Below are 25086 nucleotides of genomic sequence, written 5' to 3'. Positions count from 1 at the left end.
CTTGATAATACAGGCCAGTCTGGAGTTAACCTTTGCAACTGTATTTGGCTTTCTCTGCAACAAGGTCACACTGCTCTTATGTTCAACTTGTCTACAAGTCTGCCAGGTCATTTTCTTCAAATCTGCTTGCTGGCCGGTGAGCCCTCAGCCTGTTACGCTGCATGGGTTGTTTTTTTTGCTAGTTGCAGGACTTTTCATGTCTCTGACCTTCATGAGGTTCTTGTTGAGCTAGTTTTCTAGTCAGTTGAGGGCCTCTGAAGAAGCATCTCATGTTTTATCTGCAGAGCAACTTGTCTTACTGTAGAAAGGAATCAAGTTGGTCTGTCATCATTTGTCCTTGGTAAATATGTGTTGTTTGTTTCTAGTCACCTTCCTGTCCCTTATGGCTAGAAATGAGTTCAAGGAAGACTTTTTCCATAACCTTCTCAAGGACTGAGGTTAGGCTGGCAGATCTCTAGTTCCTTGGATCCTCCTTTTTTGCCTTCCTTGAAGATGTGTGTAACATTTGCCTTTTTATAATCATCAGAAGCCACCCTGCTCACCATGATCTTCCCAAGGATTGTAGAGTTATACCTTTAGAGCCTTTCAGATAAGTCTGACTTGCATCATCTTTAACTTCAGAATTAGTTTCTTGATCTCTCAAAGAGCTCATTTATACTATGGCTTATTGTGGTGTTTTCCTAATCCTGTGTTCATCATAGATTAGCTCTGCTTTTACTATGATTATTGATCTTTTCTAAAAAATTGTGTGGGAAAAATAATTAATATGGTCGAATTACAGACGTAGTCCTGTGAACATGAAGTTGAAGAGCACACTGTGGAATGCCATCACAGATAAAGCTGCATCCTTGATATTTATCCTTGAGAAGGAGGTTCTGACAGCAGATATTCTTCAGACCGTAGAAGGCATTGCTGTAATTCTGCGACTGGCTGCATTGTGCACAGTTCATTGTTCTCCCCCAACAAATTCTACCAGGTAAAGGTACTAAGGTCAAGCCTCAAGACCAGTAGTTTCTTGTAACTGTTACTATGATTTGTGTAGATTACTTTAGGGTTTTTCAATGTATTGGGACAAGTATTGGGTAAGTCCTGTACATTTTGAAGAGGTACATTTTCATAGTAACTTTGCTTGCAAGAAGTACAGTATTAAATGTTTATAGTCTGTTCCATTGATCATATGATTTCTATTTTAACAGTGCAGATCATAAAGTAACTCATCTGTGTAACCCCAACACGTGTAAGAATACTCCAAGCACCTCTGATTCAGTAGTGAATACACAGTTCAAGTGGATTTCCTCTGATTTTATCACAAGAGTAGTGAAAGTCTGCAGAAACCTGCTAGAGGCTGCTACACAGATTGACAATCTAGAACAAGTGATTGACAGAATAGTGAAGATCTTTGATGCTTTGCTGTATGCACAAGGTGAGAAATCCTTTAAACTAGCTTGTCTTTTGTTTGATTTGTAAATTAGCGATACATCTGACTAAATCAGTCTGTTGTGGTAGAGGTACTGAAATTATTGATCTTGTGTTAGAACTCCAATTCCTGTAAAAAAAAAAAAGGTAAATAAAAAAAAAAGTGGTATTCTCTGTTTAGAGAGCTTCTTTTACATTCCTTTTTGAACATGTTTTAATAGTCTTTATCTGTACTGCAGTTGATTTTTATCTGAAAAAAGGCTGAGGGGGAATAGTGAATACTCAGAAGAAAGAAACAAACTTTTTTAGTAGTTTTATTTTAAAAACACACAGAGACACCATGCCTTACTCTCTCTTTCACTGAAAGATTTCAAAGCTTCTTACCAGCTTCAGCAAATGTGGCATGCAGGAAGCATACCAAAAATATTAACTACTTGCATGTTTTTGTTACAAGTAGTTAGTAGGATGGAGGACAGACTCTACTAAGACTCGTGTTATTATTAAGGAGTTCAGCTTACGAGCCCTCCCAAAGTACACCTGAGAGTCTTTGTACAAATCCAGATACCCTGAAGCTGTATTAATTTTGCTGTGTGTGTATTACATGCTGTTAACTGTTAAAAGGAGTTTTTAGATTATTTTGATGTAACTCTACACCATTTATTATTACATGTCTAAGATGTAATATATCAACATGAGAGAACAGCAATACTAATCTTTGTTGATAGAAAAATTAACATTTTGTAGCAAATTAAGAACATAAAATGTGTAACTATTTTATGAGTTATGCACAACTGTAAAAATAGCAAGGTTTTTTGTTGTGGTGTGTTTTTTTTTTTCCCCTTAGTGAAAATTCCACTGAGTGATCAGATTCTTGATAATTTATGTGGCTTGCTATCTCTGCCCTGGGTTTACAACCATCCAGATGATTCTTCTTTTAAGTGTTTTGGGTTTGATCCTCTAGTTTTGAGTCAAAAAGCGGCACAGAGTTTCTGTAAGTATGTTAAAATATTTGAAGCCTAATATATATATGGAATGGTTGTTCTAAAGTAAAATTATTTTCTTTGCCCTCTTACAATGATTGATGACATGAAAAATTTAAATCAAGTAATGATCTGCTTTATTGTTTGTTGTTTGGTTTTTTTAGCACCCCAAACGCAGTCACACTGTGTGTTCCTGCTGTCTCTCTTCCCAAGAAACATTTGTCTGGATTGGAGAAAATCCATCTATCATTGGGCACTGCAAAGTCCACATGAAGTAATTCGGGCTGCTTGTGTTAAAGGATTCTCTCTCCTGCTTCATCCACGAAGCGTGCAGGCCTGCAGTATGATTCCCAAAGCTCTGTTGTATGTATTACTGCTTTTCTGTGTGGACAAACAAGACATGTAGTATAAGCACTGAAATGTGTGTTTAATTTTTGTTTCATTCAGAATTTGCTCGATCTCAGTTTCAGAAATCACCTGTTAGCAAGCAGATAGGTCCAAGGGACCATGTCTGTATAATAGAATGGTAATTCCTTTTCCATGTCAGCAGATAAGTTATTTCACTAGTTGAAGACCCCATTTCTAAATAATATATTTAAACTAAGGATGGGAAAGGAGATATCTTTGTCTGTCAAATAAATGTTTGTCCATATGTCTCTTTGAGCCTTTCCAATTTCTCTAGCTTTTGTACATACGACTTGCTGTGTTGTGTCCTATTGTGTCTGGTCTTCAGTGTCTTTATAACATGCCAGAATCAGCACGCCCAGTGCTACCTGAAGCATTTAATAGAACTTGAGAGTAATCTGAAAAAGAGAAAGAAAATTTAGTGAGACCAGTCCTTAAATTGTCCTGATAGCACTTTCACTATAGTTAGAGTGTTCAGACGATGTAGAAATGCAAATCTCTAGGTAAATGGTCTATTAAAATGGTTTCATTTTTGCTTTCATTTCAGAAATCAAATCAAAGATGAATCTGAGCTAGTCAAGGAGGCTTGTGCTGCTATAGTTGGGGAACTATCTTGCTGTCTGTCTGGTACATTCAGTGTACAACCTTCCTTAGCAGACTCTGCTATTAAGCATTTTACTTACGATATTTTGTGTAGCAGTCTTACTGTGACTTCTGCTCAAGGAAAAACTTCTCTTGTGCAAGCCTGTGTTTTCAAGCCATTTCTTGTTCTGCTTGAGAACAAAGTATCCAGTTCAGTAAAGCTAGGTATGTGACATTACCTTTATTCACATTTTGCACTTCAATATGAGGTAGCAAGTCGCTCCTTAGGTACTTTTCTTCATTCTTTTTTTTCTAGGTTGCTTTTTTAATAGCCAAATGGTGCTTGAAATTCTGTGTTTCGGTTGATATCGCTGCTAATGTTTGATGTTGCCAAAGTTGATACTGTTTTTAAATAATTTTAGTCTATGGCTATATCTAGAAATGTAATACTCTGAGTTTTAAATTACTTTTCTGGCTTGACATTATTTACACTTTTGAGAAAAAACAATAGTGTGCTTTATGGCTTACTTGCATCACTCTTTTGTATACTTCAGTAGATTTTCAAAAAGCATAAAAAACACGCTTTCCTTTCTTCCTCCAACCCATGCCGCTCAGCATTTATAGAAAATATACCTCATCTCTGCAAACATCTGGATTTTAACACTGATGAGTCCAGTGTGAAGATTCTTCTTGGTTCTCTATTAAATCTAATGGAAGATCCAGACAAAGATGTAAGAGTGGCTTTCAGTGGTTGCATAAAGAACATACTGGAATCTTTAGACTCTGAAGAAGAATTCATAAAAGAAGTGAGTTCTTATTAATTTTTGTTGGTTTTCCTCGCTTACTGTGTTTTTTGTTTCACTGATGTCAAATACTCCAAAATTATTTTTTGTTTGGTTTTCATGTGTTCTAGCTGTTTGTTTCGAGAATGAAAGAAGCCTATACAAATGCCAAAATATCAAGAAATAATGAACTTAAAGATACCTTGATTCTCACAACAGGTGACATTGGAAGGTATTTTTGTAGTGTCTTGAAAATTGCAAAATAATGTCAGTCTGTGATGCAAATTAACTTCATGCTTAAATGTAAATGTAAGATTAAATTACTTTATTTCAAGTCCAGCCTTTGTCTGGAGCCCTTTCCAACTGTACTAAGCTGTTGATTGATAAGGAATATTCCTTATTTTCTTCTTCCCTGCCATAGGACATACAGATAAGCTATGCAAATACAATGATGAGTCACTTTGCCTTATAGTGATGGTATATTCTTAAGTAATTTTATTAATGCAGTGATTCTCTTTTCCTAAGGGCATCAAAAGGAGATCTGGTACCATTTGCTCTCTTGCATTTGTTGCACTGTTTGTTGTCCAAGTCAGCTTCTGTGGCTGGAGCAGCATACACAGAAATTCGATCCCTGGCGTCAGCCAAGTCCATAAAACTGCAAGCTTTTTTCAGTCAGTACAAGAAGCCTATCTGTCAGGTAAAAAGAAAGGATTTGGTGGTGTAGAAAGCCATATGTTTAGGTTCTTTTTCTGTGTTTTGAAAATGGTTTTAAAGGTAAAAACTACACTAATTTACAGGGTGAAATTTCAAGAAGGAAATTATTTTAATAACAAAACATTAAAAAACCCTGTAAAAATTCAGGAAGAAATGGGAGATTTTTTCCTTTGTCATAGTCTTATCCCCTTGGCAGTATTGCTTTTCTGTTTTTATTCCCTAGATGCTGTCATGCTGAAATAGAGAAATTACACAGTTTCTTGCATTATGTGGTACCATTGTCACGGGAGTCTATACTTTGAAATTGGAATACAAGTCAACTTTTTACAGTCATAATGCTGACAAGATGGATTTGTTCTTTTGTTTTATTCATTACCTAAAGATAGAAGTTTAGTTTAAAGCAAAATATTAAGTGCAGACTTTCCTAATTTTGAATATTTTTTAAAATGATGCAATGTCTGAATCCAAGGTTGCAAAATTAAATGCAATTACTAAGTGGATGATAATCCAGCTCTATCACAAAGTAATAATTGTAGATCTATGTGCAATAAATGAGAAAGAAAAACAGATTAATAGAAAGAGGAGCCGAACTCTTGGGTTTATATTTAGGAAGTGAAAAAGGGGAAAATAATATTAAACATACACTTCTTCATGCTTAGTTTCTAGTGGAATCCCTGCACTCCAGCCAGATGGCAGTACTGGGTGCTCCCTGCCAAGGTAATGAGCTACAGAAACAAACAGCTGCTCACCAGAGGGAAATGGCTCTGGACATGTTATCTGAGATTGCCAATGTATTTGATTTTCCAGATCTAAATCGCTTTCTCTCAGTAAGTTGGTCAGTCCTTTATATTTCTGGTTTGTTGTTTTTTTTCATGTACATGTGTGTGCTTGTGGTTTTCTATTCTGGTCCACAATTTTTCTGTGAATGGCACAGATTTGAAATTTTTTTCTCTAGTTATTGTGATATGCTTAAGGTAGAGTACTTGGGGGTTGTTGCAACTAGGAGCTCAAATACAGAGGAACAGTTTTATAGAAGATTTACAGTGATACCTACAGTTCTAATTCAAGTATGACAGATTATGAACTAGAGTCTGCAGTGCTCATGGACTATATCAAGTGCTCTTAAAGGGATTCTTGGTAAAGTGTGACTTTTGCTGGTGTCTGCTTTCTTATTTTAAATGAAGTAAGCTATTGTATGGTTCTGTCGATAGATCTCTTGTTCATCTGGCTAGATATCTGTCTTATGTGAAGCTTAAATAGCTTCATACTCCTATTTTGCTTGTTAGAAGATGTGAAATGCACAAGTAAGCAGTGTTCTAGTTGATTGGGGGGGGGGGGGGCGTGGTTGTGCATCAGCATGTTGGGCTTTTTGTTGTGTTTTTCCTCTTTTTTTTCTTTTGTGGAGAATCTGAATGGACCCAACAAGTGCTATCTCACTTTTTGCCTACGTGTTTCTCAATTTTTATTAGATGAAGCACTTTTTGAAGTAATTTTTAGTTTATCTGCATTTTTACTAGGTATTTCCATCTCCTTGAAGTTCTGCTTTATTCATACCTGTGGTCTTGTGTATGACCAGAGATGTGTGTTTTACTGACACAAATAGAACCAAGCTGAACCCCAGGTTTTGGAGAGGTTTGATTTGTTTGTTGTTTTTTCACTAAGTGTTGTTCCTAATTTACCAGCGGACCCTGCAAGTTTTGCTTCCTGACCTTGCAGCCAAGGCCAGTCCTGCGGCCTCCGCGCTTATTCGAACCATCGCGAAACAGTTGAATGTGAACCGAAGAGAGATTTTAATCAATAACTTCAAATACATCTTCTCACATCTGGTCTGTTCCTGCTCCAAGGATGAGCTTGAGCGAGCGCTTCATTACCTCAAGGTAGGTTTGCTGTATTGTACACGCAGATTAAGAGCAACAATTGATCAATAGTGAGCTTTCTGCTTTATTTAAATTAAAATCTGGAAAATGTACATTGGGAAATTGTATATGCAAAAGTTTTGTTCTTGCTATTTTTAATCTGTTAAATGGCTCTGAGGATCTATTAGAAGATATTTTTGTGAATTCTAGACACTGTAAAAACTTTGCTTATTTAACATGGAGCTGATTGGAAGCTTTTTCTTTGATTTCTATGGTGAATCAACCAGAGTCCTATTCTTCCTGTCTCCGTGTACTGGTTTCGTTATGATGAAATAAAGACTTGGTTTCTGTTTGCTATTTGATTATAGAATGAGACTGAGATAGAACTGGGAAGCTTGCTGAGACAGGACTACCAGGGACTGCATAATGAGTTGTTGCTGCGTATAGGAGAACACTATCAACAGGTCTTCAATGGTTTGTCAATATTGGCTTCGTTTGCGTCTCATGATGATCCTTATCAGGGACCTAGAGAAATAACATCGCCTGAACAAATGGTAAGTACATCAAAACTAACATTCATTTTTTGTTCAAGATTTTTTTCTAGCCAGTCTGAGAGTGAAGACAAATTGACTTTCTCTGAACATCACTTATTTGAGGCAAAAAGTGGAGGAAGGGCTGGCTTATCATATGAGGTGTTCCTGTAATAGAGAGATATGTAACAAGTAGTCATAAAAAAACCCAAAACAAAACAAAAAGCCCCAAACAAACCCAACCCCCTCACACACAGATTCCCAAATCCTACCAAAACAAAAATCCATACAGTCTAATGAGGATGTCTTTCATTAACAATTATATTTCTTCAGGAGCAGTGTATGTATTTGGAATTCTTCTCATTTGTCTTTCAGAATTAGCATTTCATACTTGCTTTGTAATTTCTTAATCACAGGAATGTGTTGATAGTAAGATTATTTGGGTTTTACTGTGGGTTTTTTTTTTTCCTTCCCTCCACAGGCTGATTATCTGCAACCTAAATTGCTTGGTATCTTGGCTTTTTTTAACATGCAGTTACTGAGTTCCAGTGTTGGCATTGAGGATAAAAAAATGGTGCGTAAACTTAATTTGGAATATTAAAACAAAGATAAGCAAGGGCTATTTAAATATTCTGGGCTACTGTCATTGAAGTCTCAAAGATACTAAAATTCCAACATGATTTTTGGAAACTGATGATCTCACTGTAGGCTGGGCTTCTGCGTAAGCACAGAAGTTTGTTTTTTTTCCTTTAATGATGAGCTAATATGCATATTCCAGTCAGACTTGGTAGATGTAAAAAGTCACTCAAACCAGTGTATATTTTCTATGTGTGAAAATTCAGTATGAAGGACTGTGTTAAAAAACTGGATTTGCTGCCAGGAGCAGGGTTACAGAAGCACAAGCTAGAGAAAATTATTTGCAAATCCAAGAGAAACTGGGCTTTATTGGGTTTGCTTCTCACAGAACAGCTCCATCCAGCCTTACGGTAGAGAGCGTTTAGAGAAATTAGAGCTCACACCTCCAGTCAAAGTCTGAAGATTCTGCTCTGCTATTGTTTCTATCTTTCCTTGCCCTACTTTTTGTTCTTGGTGAGTTTCCATCTCTGTGACCTTTTCTCAAGCTTTGGTTTCTTCCTGAGCTACTAACCTGTCATGCTGGATATTTTTCTACCCTGTTTCATGCCGTGTTACTGTGCATGAAATATCTGCTGGTTTTTGTGCATCTCGGTATTTCTCTTCACTCTGTTGTCAGTCCTATTGACAACTGAGCTACTACCTGTTCCCTGAAGCTTACTGGTCACTTCTGCTAGAAGTTGTATGTCAATTCTGTTGCTGGTGGGTTTTTTTTTTTTTTAAAGCGATTTTATTTATTTTCTCTGAATTTTAAGTATCTGCTCTTTTCAGCTTCTGAAACTTTGGACGTGTAGTCAATCGTGTCTTATAACAAATATCTATAACCATGAACTCCTTTGGTGTCCATGGTTCTTCCCTCATAAATCTGTCAACAGCCTAAATGACTTTTTTTTTTGTTGTTACAATCCCATCATTAAAGATTCCCTTTAATTCTGTTTTCCTATAACCCTCAAATTATTTATTGAAACATCAAACTGGATGTCATGTCTGACAGAGTATGATTTCTTAAGCCAGGGTAGCCTTATTTTACTAGAATGCATGGTTTGTGTATGTTTTACTAGTATCTAATACACTAAAATTAATTTTCTCTGTGTCTAGGCATTAAACAGTCTTATGTCTTTAATGAAGCTCATGGGTCCAAAACACATCAGTTCAGTAAGAGTGAAGATGATGACTACACTGAGAACAGCTCTAAGATACAAGGATGACTTTCCAGAACTGTGTTGCAGGTGAACTGATAGTGTATCCAAACAGTGACATACCTGTCATTTCTGGTTTTGAATGCACCTTTTTGCTTTGTTGTAGACAATAATCTAAACCACAGAGCTGAAATAACTTAAAATGCTTCTTATGACTCACCTAAAATGTCTTTATGCAGAGAAGATTCATTGATTACTGCTGGTTTGTTGTCTTTTCTTCTTTAGAGCCTGGGATTGTTTTGTTCGAAGTCTGGACCATTCATATCTTGGCTCCTTGCTTAGTCATGTGATAGTAGCATTATTGCCCCTTATACATATCCAACCAAAGGAAACTACAGCAGTATTTTACTTTCTCATAGTTGAGAACAGGTACTGTACAAAATATTTTCAGTTATATGGATTAAATCCTGTAATAGGGATGGGAATAATCCTAAATAAATGTTACCCAGCATTGAGCTGAGAAAACTTGTTCTTCTGCAAAATAGTATGTTATTCTGTAAATTTCCACTTCTCTAAATTTTTTAATTTGACAAGTGATAGCCTCATCTGACAAGTTGTTTTTTGTGGCCAAGTTACAACCTGCTTAGACACTTTCCTACCAAGTTTTCTGATTCTGTCTTTTTTCTGCTGGTATGGAAAAATTACTTCCCTCTCTACAGCACAGACAGACGGAATGACAATGATGGCTAACATTTGCTCTAAACTAGAGAGTGTTGGATCAAGTTGGAAATAGGGAGGAAATTAGTTATTTATTTGTTTCTTTCAATAATTAGTTATAATTATGAAGTCACAAAATTTGATGTTGGGTATGATTTCATACATGCTCTTCAGAAGTGGCTACAGCAACTGAAAATAAAATCAAAGTCTACAAAATACTTAAGTTTTTATTACTTAACCTTTTTGAAGACAATGCTGCGTCTTAATTCTTTTTCATGCCTTGTAGCTTTAAATTTATTATTTTAGGAATGGTGGGAGTTTATATCTTGATTACTTTTGTTGGCTTTTCAGTTTTCTTGCACTGTATCATACCAACAGCACTCAGAAGGTGACAGTCGGACTAATAAGGGTCTTATAGAAGCCCATAGTAGAAAAATTGAGAGAGATCCCATCATGTTGGGAACACAGAATTATTTTTTTGGTTGTGTGTTTTCTTTTTATAAGGAAAACTAGAACTGGCCCGTTGGCCAGTGTCCAAAATAAGGAGAGTCAGTCCTCTTAGAGATGAGTGGCAACTTTGAAAGCTTTGGGAGGAACTGTCCTTGAAAGAGAGAGAAATTTCTAGTATTTAGGAAAAATACCTGTGACTTAGTTGAGTAACAAGAGGAACAAATGGTGTAGTATGAATACTTAATTAGATTTAAAAATAATGGAATTTACTTTTTTCTGCTTTTCAAGCTTTTGTTATTCTAGTCAATACATTTAATTCATTTCTTTTGATAGGTTTTTAAGATTTTTCTGCTCTAACATTTGCTGTGTTCTTTGCAATTTTTTTTTTTAATCTATTAGGGATGCAGTACGAGATTTTTTACATGAAATATATTTTCTGCCTGACCTTCCAGAACTAAAAGAAATTCAGGTAGTCCTTCAGGAATACAGAAAGGTACAGCTTCCTTTATCTTTTTAATGCATCAAATGAATTCACACCAAGTGAAGAAAACATGAAAAATTTATTGCTAAATGGTAATAGTATTTTTCTGTCTCCACAACAAAACAGCATTTATGTAATGCAGGAATACAGTGAAGCAGATCTTGATTCTTCTTTAGAAGTGAAATATGCTCATTTTTAACATGCCTGTTTCTGTAGCTTCTCCTGAACTCTGACTTCTCTTTTTTTTTTTTTTACATTAAAGAGATTATAAAAGTGAGTAGTATTAGCTATGGCAATGAACGTGTTACAAAAGAAGCTACTTTTAATTTGATCCCTCTTTTGTATTGTCTTTAAAGGTAACAAAGTTTGTCAATTTTTAGGAGTACTCTGTGGTCCACTTTTCCTTGTCCTCAGAATTGTTAGGTAATAGATGGAAAGAAGAAATTATGTAGTGGGAGTGAGATGTAAAAGAAATTAAAAATTAATTTTATTTTAGATAATGTGGTGCTCAAAGCATTTTCTCATTTAATCACTTTAATTTATACAAAAATGTAAATGTAGCACCTTTCTGAGCAGAGTATTTTGAAAAATAGACAGGAAGACAGTGATATATAAATACAGGTGAGAATGTAGGCAGAAAGGTAGTTGCTTATATGTGTTCTCACCTGTGTTCTTTGAGATAAGGCTGAACCATGTTCCTGTCATACTCAAACTTCTGTCTTGTTCAGGAATCCTCCAAAAGCACTGACCTGCAGACAACACTGCAGCTGTCTATGAGAGCTATTCAGCATGAGAATGTGGATGTTCGTATTCATGCCCTTACCAGCCTGAAAGAAACATTATATAGAAATCAGGTATAGAAAACCTCTTGTAGTAGAATTAAAAATAAATCTGGACCAACAATCTACAACTCCTTACTTGTACTGGGTGTTCACATGAACTGTTATTCTCTTCAATTTATTAAGCTAGCTGTTTCCTAATATAATGGGGTAAAGGAATTACTTTCCTTTGTCTCTTTCTAAGAGAACTTTCAAATCCTCCTAATGAGTGTGATGCTGATTCAGCAAGGCTGTTGGTGTGTTTCTTACCTTTTTTCAACTCTGAAGAAAGTTGTATCTAAGAAGTCCATTTCAGCACTTGATTGTGTGGGCTTGTCCTCTGTTACAACATGTAGGGCTTTTGCCTCAGGAGACAAACACATTAAAGCCAGGGTTTTTTTCTGTGTGAGTGTAATATCTGAAAGACTTAACATATGTGTGACCACCTGAAACCTTTGGTATGTTTTTTTCTCTTCCTTCTTTGCCTTTTACCCTCAAAAATTTGAATCCATTGATTGTATTCAAATAAATTTTATAGCCAGGTACAAGTTGAAGATGCTGCTTTGTGAATCTGTGTGGTTCTTAGACCAGAGGCATGTATGTGGTCTGTTAAAAAAAATAAATCTGTCCCCTTAGTAGCTGTAAGATTGTGGGACACTCTTCAGTCAGAGATTAAAAAAAATAAATCCTAGCTAAATGAACAAACAATCATGGTATATTTTCCTGGCCATTCAGTAGTTCTTGCAGCTCAGATCAGCAAAACCTTGGCATGTCTTGCTTAGTTAGAAGCCCAGCAAAATAAATGAGGCAAATCAACCTTAGTTTCACAGCTTGTGGAATTATTTGCTCTGTTATTTCAGAGTTGTTATTGCTCTGTTAGGTTGGTTTTGATTTCAGTTTTTTCATCAAACATAACAATGGCGAACATCTTCACATTATGAAGCACAAAAATTCTCTGTATTTGGACTACATGTGGAACGGGGGAATAACAGTTGGGACAAAATAAAAAGAAAGGACATCCCATTCAAATTATGGGCATTGATTGAAGGACTTGAAAGCCTGGACTTTGTAAAGCAGAGAGTGACTAAGTGCAACAATGGGAAATAATAAGATACAAATGGCAGAGAAACCAAAAGGTGTGACAACAGCTACATGAAAGAAATTGAGAGGAAGGATCAGAACACCTGAGGAATAGGGACAGATAAGTGAAAAAGGTAATATAGAAAAGAAGTTCTTGGTAAGACAAGGAAAGAAAATGAAGTTAATGGAGAGGTATATGATAATGAAAAACAATATTTGCCATGGCAGCAGTATTAAGTCCTAAATCCCTCATTCCTATTAATTTGTTTCATCATTCCAAGAGTAGCAAGAAGTTTAGGGCACCTGGGCTACAGTTAGGAAATAACAGTATTTGAATCGCTAACCTAAAGTCAGGGGTAAATGAAATATGAAGTGAGTGACAGGTGGAAGATTTCTGAGATTACTTACCATAACCAAGATTGTAGATTCACTAATCTTGTTTTTCACCTTCCTAGGAAAAACTGATCAAGTACGTAACAGACAGTGAAACTGTGGAGCCAGTTATCTCCCAGTTGGTAACTGTACTTCTAATTGGCTGCCAGGATGCAAATTCTCAAGCCCGGCTACTTTGTGGAGAATGTTTAGGTGAACTGGGAGCTATAGATCCTGGAAGGCTTGATTTTTCAACAAGTGAAACTCAAGGAAAACATTTTACATTTGTGGTAAGAAGTATTGTTCTTCTGTTTTGTTTAGTAATGGGTTTTTTAAAACATTTGGGAGCAGGGAACTTCTACTCTATAGACCCTTGGGAAATCTATACTTGCTTACTCATCTGCAATGTTTAGAATCAAGCTTCAAAGTTACTATTTTGAGATTACAAATACAGTTATTACTCTGTTTTATTAAAACTGATGTTCTGTTTGTGAATGAGGCTGGTGTGGAGGATCCAAATTTTGCCTATGGGTTATTAATGGAACTGACCAGAGCATTCCTTGCTTATGCTGATAATGTCCGTGCTCAGGATTCTGCAGCATATGCAATTCAGGTAAGATACATCCTTACATCTTAATTTTTCTTCACAATTTCCTATCACACTGAACTTAGAATTATACAATATATATATATATGTACAGTTTGAAGTACATGTTTAAGCATTTGAAAGTTTATGCTATACAACTATAAATTGCAAGGTCAGTGATTATTCAGGTCAGTGGTTTTTTATTTTTAAAACTCTTCAGTGCTTGCTTGGGAGGAGTTATCAGGAGGCATGACTCCTCACCAAGGAGTCATCAAATAAAAGGCACCATATTGTGTCACAATATTTCAGGAGAGATCTGATGTTTCAGAGGTAACTAAGAGTCCATACATAATGATTCAAGGAGTAATCCTGAGGCTGACTGAGAAATGGTGCAGGTTCCATAGGCAGAAATGAAAAACAATAAGTATTCCTAAGATTGTTTCTGCTTACACTTTTGAGAAGCAACTCAAAGGGAGCCAGCACTTATTTTCAAATACTAGTATATTCTGCTGATTTGCCAAATTCAAGCTGATTTGGTGGTTGTTGAATTTTTTTTGTTGTTTAATATCTTTGTGAAAATTTGAGAACAGTTCTTTGCTGCAGGAGGAAATAAATGGTCCCAGGTAGTCAGCTGAATAAGTAAATTTCATTAACTTATGCACAAGGAGAACTCAGACTAACTTCTAATCCTGGTTTATGGCAGATGTGAAGAATACTAGATAATATGGTACAAACATCAACTGGAGTATCTGAGGAATCATTAGTTGAAATCAACACATCCTAGTAATTGAGGATTAACTATGCTGGACAAAGGTCTTGCATTTGTAATTTCTAAATAAAGCGTTCTGTAATCTCTTATCTCATTCCTTCTGTATATACACCCATTTTTGTTATGACTGTGGTCATGAAATATTTTCAGTGCTAACTTGGTCATGTAAACCATGTCTTTCCAGGAGTTACTGTCTATCTATGACTGTAGAGAGACAAACACTGACTGTCCAGGCTCCACGCTTTGGAGGAGGTTTCCTGAGCACGTGCAGGAGATCTTGGAACCTCACTTAAAAACACGGTATATGAAAACTTCAGCAAATTATTTTCATAACAGCTTTAATTTTTTTTTTTTCTCTAGGCTAGCAATTAATTCATTTGGTTTTGTGATTGTTACTCTTCTGTGAAGTGTTATTTGTATATTCAAAATTCAAATAACATCTTTGTATTTAAAGCCAAGTTAGCACTTGAATGCAATTATCTATGAATCACAAGCAAAATTCTGAGCTCATACTTTGTCCAAATTTGCCTGTTTATCTCTAGAGCATTGTTTGATATGATATTTTAAAGCATTTGTTTCTGTTTTCTTTCCTGTGCACAAATTCTCACTTTGAGTACAAACTCATTAATATCCCTTTACTCCTACCCTGTACAGAAGTAGGAGGAGCTCATTGGGTTTTAATTTGATTTATCCTTTTCTTGAATTAATGAGAAAAATAGTTGGAGAAAACTTTATGTACGCACCTTTAATTTGAAATAATCAACAATGCTTCCTTTGTATTTCCAAATGAAGACAGTCATGCTTATCCATGAAAAGTTTTACCTTTTTAGAAAACAAAGTTTTTGGCATTTCTTGGCTTTGATATATTTTCTGTGTTTTTACTGTCAAAACTGTAGTACTCAAATATTTATCAACTTGCATTTCTTAAATCTGATTTGAACAGCACTTTCAGGTATATTTAAAAATTCTGGTAACGTTACATTGTTTGGTTTTCATGCTTCATTTGAAGAAGCTCTAGAATAAAAGAAGCTGAGTACTGAAAGTATTAATGATCTTTTAAAATTAGAAGATGAAACTTATTATTGTAGTTAGAGAACTTTATAATGTGCTGGTTTATTTTATTATATTAGATTAAAAAGTTAGTTTTATTAAATGGATATTTCAAATTTACAGGTACAAGAGTTACCAAAAGGCTGTAAATTGGTCTAAGATGAAGAAGCCAATTTACTTAAGCAAATTAGGTGATAATTTTGCAGAATGGTCGGCAACTTGGGCAGGTTATCTTATAACAAAGGTAAGAGAATAAATCTGCTCTCTGTATTGGTATATATGAAATAGTTCTTGAACCACATTTCAGTTTCTGAAAGTCAGGGATGGATGTGGGGGGATGTGCCTATTTGCTGTAGGCCTATAGCAAATACCTAAATACTCCTTGGCATCATCAAGGTAACCAGGCACCTTTCTTTCCCCAGCAGTGCTGCTTCTTGGCTGGGCTTCACAGGTAGCGTCAAAGCCACAAGTCCAGGAAGTTCACCCTTGTCCAGTGACACTTGTGTAGTTGAAGGCACTGATAAATGCCTCTGAAAAATATCTGAAATGCTTCTGGAAAACCTCAAATTTACCTTCTCAGTTTCTGAAAGGTTTTTTTAATTTCTTCATAGCTCCACAGCCCCAGCACATAAAAAAAGGATTTATCTCTTTCTTCCTTTCCTTTTCCCCTTCCAATATGTAAGTGACCCACTGAAAATTTTGCTTCTAAATGAACTATTCTAAGAAGTGAGTTAAATCATAATAGCTCAGTAACCACACTGTCCTCTTTATATTTCAGACAAAGAATTCCCTGTCTTAATAGTTTCCTACTTTTTGCAGGCTTTTAAGGACAGAATAGAGGCTGAGTGCAGTAGTAGATTCTTGGCCTTAATGTTTTTTTTCTGTAGCCACTGCAAGTTAACAGTGGTGTAGAAAACATGGAAAATTGAAACATAATAAATGTCTGCCTGTCTGTTTATGATAGCAGCAGCCGACACATGTACTAGCTGCTGCCATCTGGCATCCTGGTTGCAGGTTTAAGTCAGATGAACTTTCTGTAGGAGACAAACATGTTACAAATTCTGTTCCATCAAATAATTTTGTCAAGAAAAAGAAAATTTTTAAATTTTTAAGGCATTTGCACTTTTGTGATGATACATTTCCTGAAAACAACACTTTTCTGTAGGTGCGACATGAGCTTGCCAGAAAGGTTTTTGACTGCTGCAGTATTATGATGAAGAATGACTATAAAGTAACGATTTATCTGCTTCCACACATCCTTGTGTATGTTTTGGTGGGATGCAGTCAAGAGGATCAACAAGAGGTGAGCTGTGTAAGAGAAATTCTTCACAGGAATGCTCAGAGCTGTTCTTCTAAGAGCTGTTCAGCTCTGCAGAATTCCTGTAGATGTACATGAGCAAATTGTATAGATGTTAAACTCCATTTCCTGTAATAATAATATAACTTTTTGCTGGGGTTTTGAATATACAGAGGTTTGTGTTGAACTGCTTTTTTGTGGATTTCGTGTTTCTTCAGTAGGGCCTAGGATGAGAGATTAGGCAGTAACATCAAGAGATGGAGTGCTACAAGGATTGAGAGTGCAACACAAACAAGAAATCAGTTCAACTTGTATTCTTCCGAGAATTTATACCTTTAATTTTTTTTTTCTCCCTTGCATACACTTACAATTTAAGTGGAAAAACTATTTAGCTACCAGACTCACGCAGATGAGGCTTCATTGATGTCTTGCAGCAAAACAGGGTTAGGAGAGAAAAGAATAATCCAGTCTGGTTTGCTTCATTTTCCTCTATCAGAAGTTGAGGAGACTAAAAAATGTAACTTATATTCTATTAATTTGAAATTTCACAGGTAAGATAACTGTGTTTAAACATTGTGGGTGTGTAGAGGTGTGTGATTATTTTTCTTGTGTGATCAACTACATCAACAGTAAGCATCTGTTATGGATGTTAACTCACTCTGTTGACTAAAACAAACAGGAAGCAGGTCTTTCATAGAACCATAGAATTGGTTTGGTTTGGAAGGGACCTTAAAGATCATCTAGTTCCAACCCCTCTGCATGGGCAGGGGCACCCCCTACTAGACTAGGTTGCTCAAAGCCCCATCCAGCCTGCTTTTGGGCACTTCCAGTGAGCAGGCCTCCACAAAAGGGTCTAAGTTTAATTTATGCTGCCACTTTTTTCACCATTAGCTCTCTGATCTAGGTAAACTGACTCGTATAAAACAAAATTGTGGTAGTAATCATTATGTCTTGAAACGTGAGATTCCAGTAATTGTGATGGTTATTCTGAATCCAAGGGTTTGATTTTCAAAGGCTTCCTCCCTGTATGGAGTCTCCCGAAAACAACGGCTACTTGGTTTGCCATTTCATTCTCTTAAGATTGCAGGACAAACAGAGCTTGCAAATAAGACCAAAATTATTAAAATATGTAATTGAAATATCTAGTATTTTACTTTCCTTTTCGTGTTCATTGCTGTTTCCTACTGTTTCAATGTCTGTATGATACTTCTGTCTTTTACCACATTAATGTTTGTGTAGGTGTACATGGAGATTATGGCTGTTCTGAAACACGATGACCAGTCTACTAGAAGACTTGAAGACAGTGCGTCTGATCTAAGTCAGCTGAGCACGCAAACAGTGTTCTCCATGCTTGATCATCTAACTCAGTGGGCTAGACATAAGTTCCAAATGCTTATTGCTGAGAAAAATGCTAGCAAGTCTAGCAAAGACAGAGGTGATCTAAAAAGTGAGTGATGCTTATTTTGTTTAAAATGGCATTTACATTATTCAAGTAAGTATTTAAATTTGTCACTTCACATTATGACCACTTAAGAATTCACAATTACTGTAATATGTTTAGTCTGTTTTATGATTTATTGCTATTATATTGTTATTTCCACCCCCTTCAACCTCAAATCCATGGTTTTGAATGCCCACTGTAAGAAATAGAGATTTAAAATTTAAAAATGTTCATTTCTTAGTAGCTTTCTAAAGGTTCAGTGTAACATATTTTAAGCTTTCATGCAAGATGTAGGAAGTTCACCAGGATTATTTTAAATAAATTATTGTTGTCAGAAGAGAAAAATGTGTTCTTAAATTAATCTGATTACTTCACTAAATTTTGAAAATAGTAACTGACTTTTGATGCGTAAGGTAATTCTTAGAAAAGAAACTTTAATGGACAGACTTTTAAAAATGTTTTGGGTTGTTGTTTTTTTCCATAGCATCAACTGAGCACTATGGAGAATATCAAAATGTGACACGGTTTCTAGACCTCATACCTCAGGATACACTAGCTGTGGCTTCCTTTCGCTCCAAGGCTTACACAAGGGCTGTGATGCACTTTGAATCATTCATCACAGAGAAGAAACAAAACATTCAGGAGCACCTTGGATTTCTTCAGGTTCTGAAATTCTTTCTTGTTTACTGTTTGTTTTATTTAAAAATGAAAATAGGCATACACGAATAAAGCTTGGTGAAATTTTTGGAGGTGGGAAGCAGAGAAGATGTAGTCGGGCTCTTGCTGTTTGCTACAAGTGTTTAGTCATCTGCCTTTCAGCAATTTTTAGTACTTCCCCTTGCTTAGCATGCTCCTTAAATGATAAGTAAGGAGTATAATAAAATATTGTAAAATCCTGAAAATAGTTATATGTTTTTTTTGTTGAAGGAATAGCATTTACTGCTTTTAGTTAACCCTGTACCTTTTGTCAAGAGAAAACAGCCAACTTTAAAAAAAAAAAAAAAAAAAAAAAAAAGCAAAGCCAAAACACATTTGAAAGAAAGCGAAGTGGCTTATTCTGAAGTAGAGCAAAAGCTAATGTTAAGGGTATTGAAAAAGATGGCAATTCTTTTCAAGAAGTATTTTAACCTGTGGGCTGAGCCTGTTTGTGATTCCTTATGGTTTATATGCCTCAGCAGCATTTCCGCTTTGAAAAGCTTAGTATGTTGCTTTTCCACCTTAAGTAATCTGCAGCTTCCTGGTATATTACTTTATTATGTAATAATAGGATATTTATTTTGCCCTTTGTATATATTGTTTCAGGTAAGTTGATGTGTTATTGCAAAGTAGGGCTAAACTTGGGAAGTAGCCAAGCAAAACTGACATCTTCCATAAAAGCTTAATGCCAAGAAGTCATACTGAGTAGTTTGTTCTCAAGAAGGTGTGTGATTCTGTGCACGTTATATATATAAAATTTCTTGTTGTTTTAGAGTTGGTTTTAATGTCCATTTCCAATTCTGTTTGCATAAAGAAATTGTATGCTGCTATGCATGAGCCGGATGGAGTAGCTGGGGTGAGTGCAATTAGGAAAGCAGAACCATCTCTCAAAGAACAAATCCTTGAGCATGAAAGTATTGGTTTGTTAAGAGATGCAACAGCCTGTTACGATAGGGCTATCCAACTAGAACCTGATCAGGTAAGTACAAGACAATTTATTTTTTTTTTTATAAACACATAGAATGATTTTATTTTTTTTTAATCTTAATTAACGAAAGACTAAGCCAAAAATACCTCTTCAAGATATTTACATAAAATGGGAACACAAGAGTTTACTGTGGCATTTTGCTGAATAATTATAGCAACTGGAAGTGTCTTACAAACTGAAACAAATTTCTTGCTGGGTTTCTAGTATAATTGCAGGTGTGGGTTAATATTTGCATGCTTATCCCAGGTTTTTTGCTAGATCAGCTTACCAATTCCTGAGTAGGAAAACATTTTTATAGAGAGTGAAATTGCTTAAGGTTCTGGATTTAGTTCTGTCCTGTGACTTTTTTTCTTCTTGTTGTCAATAATTACTTTAAATCAAATTTATATTGACAGTTCTGATATGAGCATTAATAAATTAACATCTAACTATGTTTGTGGTGAGGTGCATTTCAGGAATTGCCTATAGAGTGATGGAAGTTATTTCATAATCAGAGACTTTTTAAATGTTGAATGTTTGTTTAGCTTATGGTGCAATTGGTTATGCCTTTTTATAATATAAAAAGCATCCATATAGACATGTTTCCTCCTTCATGCTGCCATGAATGTCATTAATGTGTATATATGTGTTGGTTTTCTTTTAATTTGGATTTGGGTGTGGTTTTTTTTAATCCCTATTTCTAGATTATTCATTATCATGGTGTAGTGAAGTCCATGTTAGGCCTTGGTCAGTTATCTACTGTAATTACTCAAGTCAACGGAGTACTTGCAAACAGGTACTGTAAGCAACTAATATAATGTTTATTTGAGTAATATGAAGCTCTTGTGTTACACCTATGCCTCAGTAGCCATTTTTTTTACATTATCGAGCATTTGAGGCTTATAAAGCATATTCAATTAGCAATGTGAAGCTAGAAAACTTTAAGTGCTTTGTCTATAAATTTTTTTCAAGACTTGCAGGAATGTTAGTACTTCTTGTCTGCATTGTGTGCAGTGTTTATATGTACTTTAATTTGTTAAATAGAATCTTTAATTCTTTGTCTTACATATTGCTTGTTCCATAGCTATTCTGTAGCCTAATAGCATAACGGGATTGCAATATGGTCATTTTAAACTCTGCCATAGAAGTTAAATGCACTGGTTGGAAACTGAATTTGTGGGATTGTGTTGTTCAGCTATTTTTTTTCAGTGTATGTCCTTGGTTTTATTACATTTTATTTGAAGCCAGATTACCTTGATAGTTTTTAAGCAAGAGAAGTTCTATATAAAGAGTATTTGCTAGTATAATGTAGAACTAAGGTACTAAGGGAGGGAAAGGAAAAAAAAAATACTGAGTTCGGCACAAGCATTTATTGCCTTCATTTTCTTTTAACAGGTCTGAATGGATTTCTGAATTGAACACTTACAGAGTGGAAGCAGCTTGGAAACTGTCACAGTGGGATTTACTGGAAAATTATTTGGCTTCAGGTGAGTTATCATGGTATTAAAATATGAATATTCTTGCATTTTTTAAAAGTATATTTTAGTCTAATCATCTTGAATCAAGGGGCAGCTATTGTAGCTCTTTAGTCTTGGGTTTAACTGAAGTGAGGGCTGGTTCGGAGCCTCTTCTAGATTTTGTAAATCTAATTGGTTGTAAACTGTATATTCTTTGAGTATAAATTTCAAGCCAGTGCTTGTGGTCAGAAGTGCTAGCAAGTTCTTGCAGTCTGTCTCAATGAAGGCAGGGGATGGTGATCCATGTGGTAACAAAGACATGAGGGGTAGTGAGTGATAGGTTGGTAATGAGGGAAGTGTGTGGGTGTGGTCAGGTGGGGATCAGGACTTGTCCCCCCAAAAAGGTGGCAGGACAACTAGTATTTCTAAAATTAATGAGTTCTAAAAAACCTTGTATTTCCAGTAGTATGTTAAGACAAATTAGCACATTCAGATTAAGCTGCTTAAAGAAACAGTTTATTTAACACAGAGGCTTCTTTTTCCTCTCCCAAGATGTGAAGTCCACTACTTGGAGTGTCAGACTAGGACATCTATTATTATCAGCCAAGAAGAGAAATGAAGCAGCTTTTTATGAAACACTCAAGATTGTTCGAGCAGAGCAGATTGTACCCCTTTCAGCAGCAAGTTTTGAAAGAGGATCCTATCAGCGAGGATATGAACATATTATCAGGTTTCTGGTTTTCATGTCATGACTTTCAAATCCAGAAATAACATCATCAATTATGCAGCGAGAATTTTACATTTCCAAATATGTGATGTTGGTGTGCATTTTCTGTCTACTCTGTTTTTTGTGTTTTGTTTTGTTTTTTTTGTTTTGTTTTTTTGTTTGTTTGTTTTTGTTTTGTTTTTGTTTTGTTTTTTGTACTTTGCCAACTGGAAGTCTTTGATTAATTTGGACTTTATCCCCCATGAAAAAATATTTACAGTAAAACTGTTGGGCATAGTTTTCCAAAATCAGCAAGCAAGTTTAGGTAAACATCAGATAATAAAAACAATTTAATTCCATGCTTGAAGTAGTACATATAGGCCAGTAATGCCAGTAACTTAACAGCATTTCTTTTAATCTGTATGGTGGCCTGAAAGTACTCCTTTTACCAACAAAAAGCACTAAAAAATGCAACCCCATCCTTTTCAGTAGTTTTACTCTTTTTCTCAATTTTGAAGTTGGCTGTGGTGGACTTAGAAGTGAGTGGTCTTTTTCTAAATTAAAAAGGCTTAATACTTCCTCTGCACTGTAAATACATCTTTTTGGCAAAATACTGCATGAAACTAGCCAATTGAAGTACATATTTCTTAATTCTCTGTTGCATTAGTAATTTTTTCAGTGTTACTTTATTTAGGACGTGTGGTTTGAGTATTGAGAGTGAAGTGTTTCAAAGTAGTTCAGTTTAGCTGTTGATCTGGGCTACTTCGAAGCCTTCAGGCCCTGTCTCTGTCACATACACTTACTGTACTTAGGCTCTGCCAGTAAGAACATAGGTGTTTACAAGCTTTCAGCTTTGCCTCTTCATATGTTTACAGTGATAGCTAATCATAATGGTATATTAAAATAATTTTAAGAACTATATTTTCAAGGAGATGTTGAAGTAACAAGCAGTATATTTTCACTAAAATAATACTAGTTGAAAATATCAGACTTTTTTAAGAATTATTTCTAGAAATAATGGAAATAAATACTCTTTGTGAAGATTGACTTCCTCTCCAAGTGATCTTCATTGTCTCTGTGCTCAGCAGCTTGATATAGGAATAGTGAGAAACTAACTTATCAGTTTAAAAATCCTTGATTTTCTGTGTTTGGTTTTGCTGTATTTTTGCTTTTAGAAGTCCTACTATTTCAAATTATTTACACAGCCAACTTTTAGAAAGAAAATGGAGAAAGCTGTGCAAAACTTGCATAGATCTTAAACAGCAACACATTTTCACAGATTTTTTTGCCTTTATTTTGCTAACACAGGTTGCACATGCTGTGTGAGTTAGAACACAGTATTGGACCGATGTTTCAGCAACCAGCTGATGACCACGGTAGAGACTCCCTGAATTGGTGTGCTCGTATTGAAATGACCCAGAACTCTTACAGAGCAAAAGAACCCATTTTGGCACTGAGAAGGGCATTGCTTAGTCTCAGTAAAAGGTGAGAATGTACTGTTTCTTGTCTGTCCACATTGTTTTCTCAGTAATGTCTGTGTTGGATGGAAGAAGATAAAAATATGAAAATCTATGTTGTAGACAAAAGCTGTGGTATTTCTAGGAAAGATAAGGGATAGACGGGGAGAAGAGCATTTGGTTTCAGGCCTAAATGGAAAAAATGTGAAACAGATGCATTACAAATAGTTTCAAAGTATCACTGTGTAGTATATAGCTTATGAGAAATTTTATGAGAAATATTTACTTCAGGTTGCAAAGTAGCTTTTGTGACTGAAATTTTTCATTTTCTGCAAAATTATCTCTGCAGCCAGGATTACAGTGAGCTTGTTGGTCAGTGTTGGCTCCAGAGTGCCAGAGTTGCAAGAAAAGCTGGTCATCACCAGACTGCATATAATGCTCTTCTGAATGCTGGGGAATCTACACTCTCAGAACTGTATATAGAAAGAGCCAAGTGGCTCTGGTCCAAGGTAAGGAAAACAAAAATGGAACTTACTATCTTACATGCAAGAAAATAATCTTTTGTTTTCCTCAAGAAAAAAAGGCTTGCAGTTAGTATACACAAAATATGTTAACTGGGACTATCAACACGTATCAACAAGTTTTTACCTCCAACTGCTAGTCAGCCCTTTTCTGTATGCATTGACTTTTGTGGGAGCTGTTCATAAAATGGTGGGTTACCTGCCTCTGTCAAAACAAAAACTATCTTAATGGTAGACGTTTCCTTAATTTATAGCCTTTTAATGAATAGAGGCAGGCAGCAAACATGGGAGAAATTGTTGTAAACCTAAAGTGACAACAATTCCGAGATAACAAGAAGCTTTTGAAGTCAGTAATATGCAGTTACCACAGCCAGAATGGTCTAGAACAGACTCGGGGACATAGCTTTGCCTTAATAACAGCTGCGAGTTGTGAGTTCCACATCACTCCTATTTACGGTATATAAAATGCTTTCCTCTTTCCCTTAGGGTGAGGCTCATCAAGCGCTCATTGTTCTCCAGAAGGGGGTTGAGTTATGTTTCCCTGAAAATAAAGCACCATGCAGTACCAAAAACCAACTCATCCATAGTCGGGCAATGCTGCTAGTGGGCAGATTTATGGAAGAAACTGCCAACTTTGAAAGCAATGCAGTTATGAAAAAGTACAAGGTAATCTGATATACTGGTGTTAACAGCACTGTTGTTTTTAATAAGAATAATAATATAACCCCTAAGTAAGCTATTGTTATGCTCCTGATTATGTCAATCAGGGGCATAAATGGGATGAAATGGTCTATCAATGTGTAGGAGGGAGGTAGATCTTATAAAGGCTTATCTATCTGAATTAGCTTTGGTTACACATGTCAACACAGGGAGCTAAGAATACTTTTAAAGTAAAAACCAAATTGCAAGAGTGTGGCTTTTTTCTTATGCAAGCACAGATTAGAGTTGCTCACTAAAATGTGGCTACTGTAAATAAACAGTGAGGTAACTTGATGACACATTGCAGTGCTCTTCAGTGTTCTTTCTCTTTCTGGTAGTGTCTTCTAACTGTGCTTTAAATATGCTTCCAATCTCTGAAGAACTAGCTAGGAAAAGAGGCATCTGGTGTGTTGTTCTTCAAGAACAAAGTGCTACACTGCTTCATCTTGCTATGCCAGTGACACGCTGTTTTGGCATTGATTAAT

The 25086-nt window shown here is 35.6% G+C and overlaps 1 protein-coding gene across 3 annotated transcripts in view; it reads left to right on the top strand.

The window, feature by feature from the left end:
• Positions 1–25086, top strand: part of ATR (ATR serine/threonine kinase) — a 40633-nt gene that overhangs the window by 5655 nt on the left and 9892 nt on the right. For all 3 annotated transcript variants that reach the window (XM_051626493.1, XM_051626495.1, XM_051626494.1), the window contains 30 exons: positions 782–976; positions 1197–1423; positions 2261–2407; positions 2561–2759; positions 3349–3608; positions 3999–4189; positions 4297–4397; positions 4691–4862; positions 5539–5706; positions 6562–6756; positions 7104–7289; positions 7747–7839; positions 8997–9127; positions 9323–9466; positions 10604–10697; positions 11414–11539; positions 13039–13245; positions 13455–13568; positions 14495–14610; positions 15484–15604; positions 16526–16663; positions 17897–18104; positions 18583–18761; positions 19609–19773; positions 20466–20557; positions 21157–21248; positions 21771–21948; positions 23233–23409; positions 23731–23890; positions 24389–24568. In XM_051626493.1, the coding sequence (XP_051482453.1) occupies positions 782–976; positions 1197–1423; positions 2261–2407; positions 2561–2759; positions 3349–3608; positions 3999–4189; positions 4297–4397; positions 4691–4862; positions 5539–5706; positions 6562–6756; positions 7104–7289; positions 7747–7839; positions 8997–9127; positions 9323–9466; positions 10604–10697; positions 11414–11539; positions 13039–13245; positions 13455–13568; positions 14495–14610; positions 15484–15604; positions 16526–16663; positions 17897–18104; positions 18583–18761; positions 19609–19773; positions 20466–20557; positions 21157–21248; positions 21771–21948; positions 23233–23409; positions 23731–23890; positions 24389–24568 (4756 nt within the window). The remainder of the gene's footprint in view (positions 1–781; positions 977–1196; positions 1424–2260; positions 2408–2560; positions 2760–3348; positions 3609–3998; positions 4190–4296; positions 4398–4690; positions 4863–5538; positions 5707–6561; positions 6757–7103; positions 7290–7746; positions 7840–8996; positions 9128–9322; positions 9467–10603; positions 10698–11413; positions 11540–13038; positions 13246–13454; positions 13569–14494; positions 14611–15483; positions 15605–16525; positions 16664–17896; positions 18105–18582; positions 18762–19608; positions 19774–20465; positions 20558–21156; positions 21249–21770; positions 21949–23232; positions 23410–23730; positions 23891–24388; positions 24569–25086) is intronic.

Source organism: Apus apus, chromosome 8, assembly GCF_020740795.1.
Source record: "Apus apus isolate bApuApu2 chromosome 8, bApuApu2.pri.cur, whole genome shotgun sequence".
Taxonomy (NCBI): Eukaryota; Metazoa; Chordata; class Aves; order Apodiformes; family Apodidae; genus Apus; species Apus apus.
The sequence above is the reverse complement of the archived record's forward strand: the minus strand, read 5'-3'. Positions and strand labels throughout refer to the sequence as shown.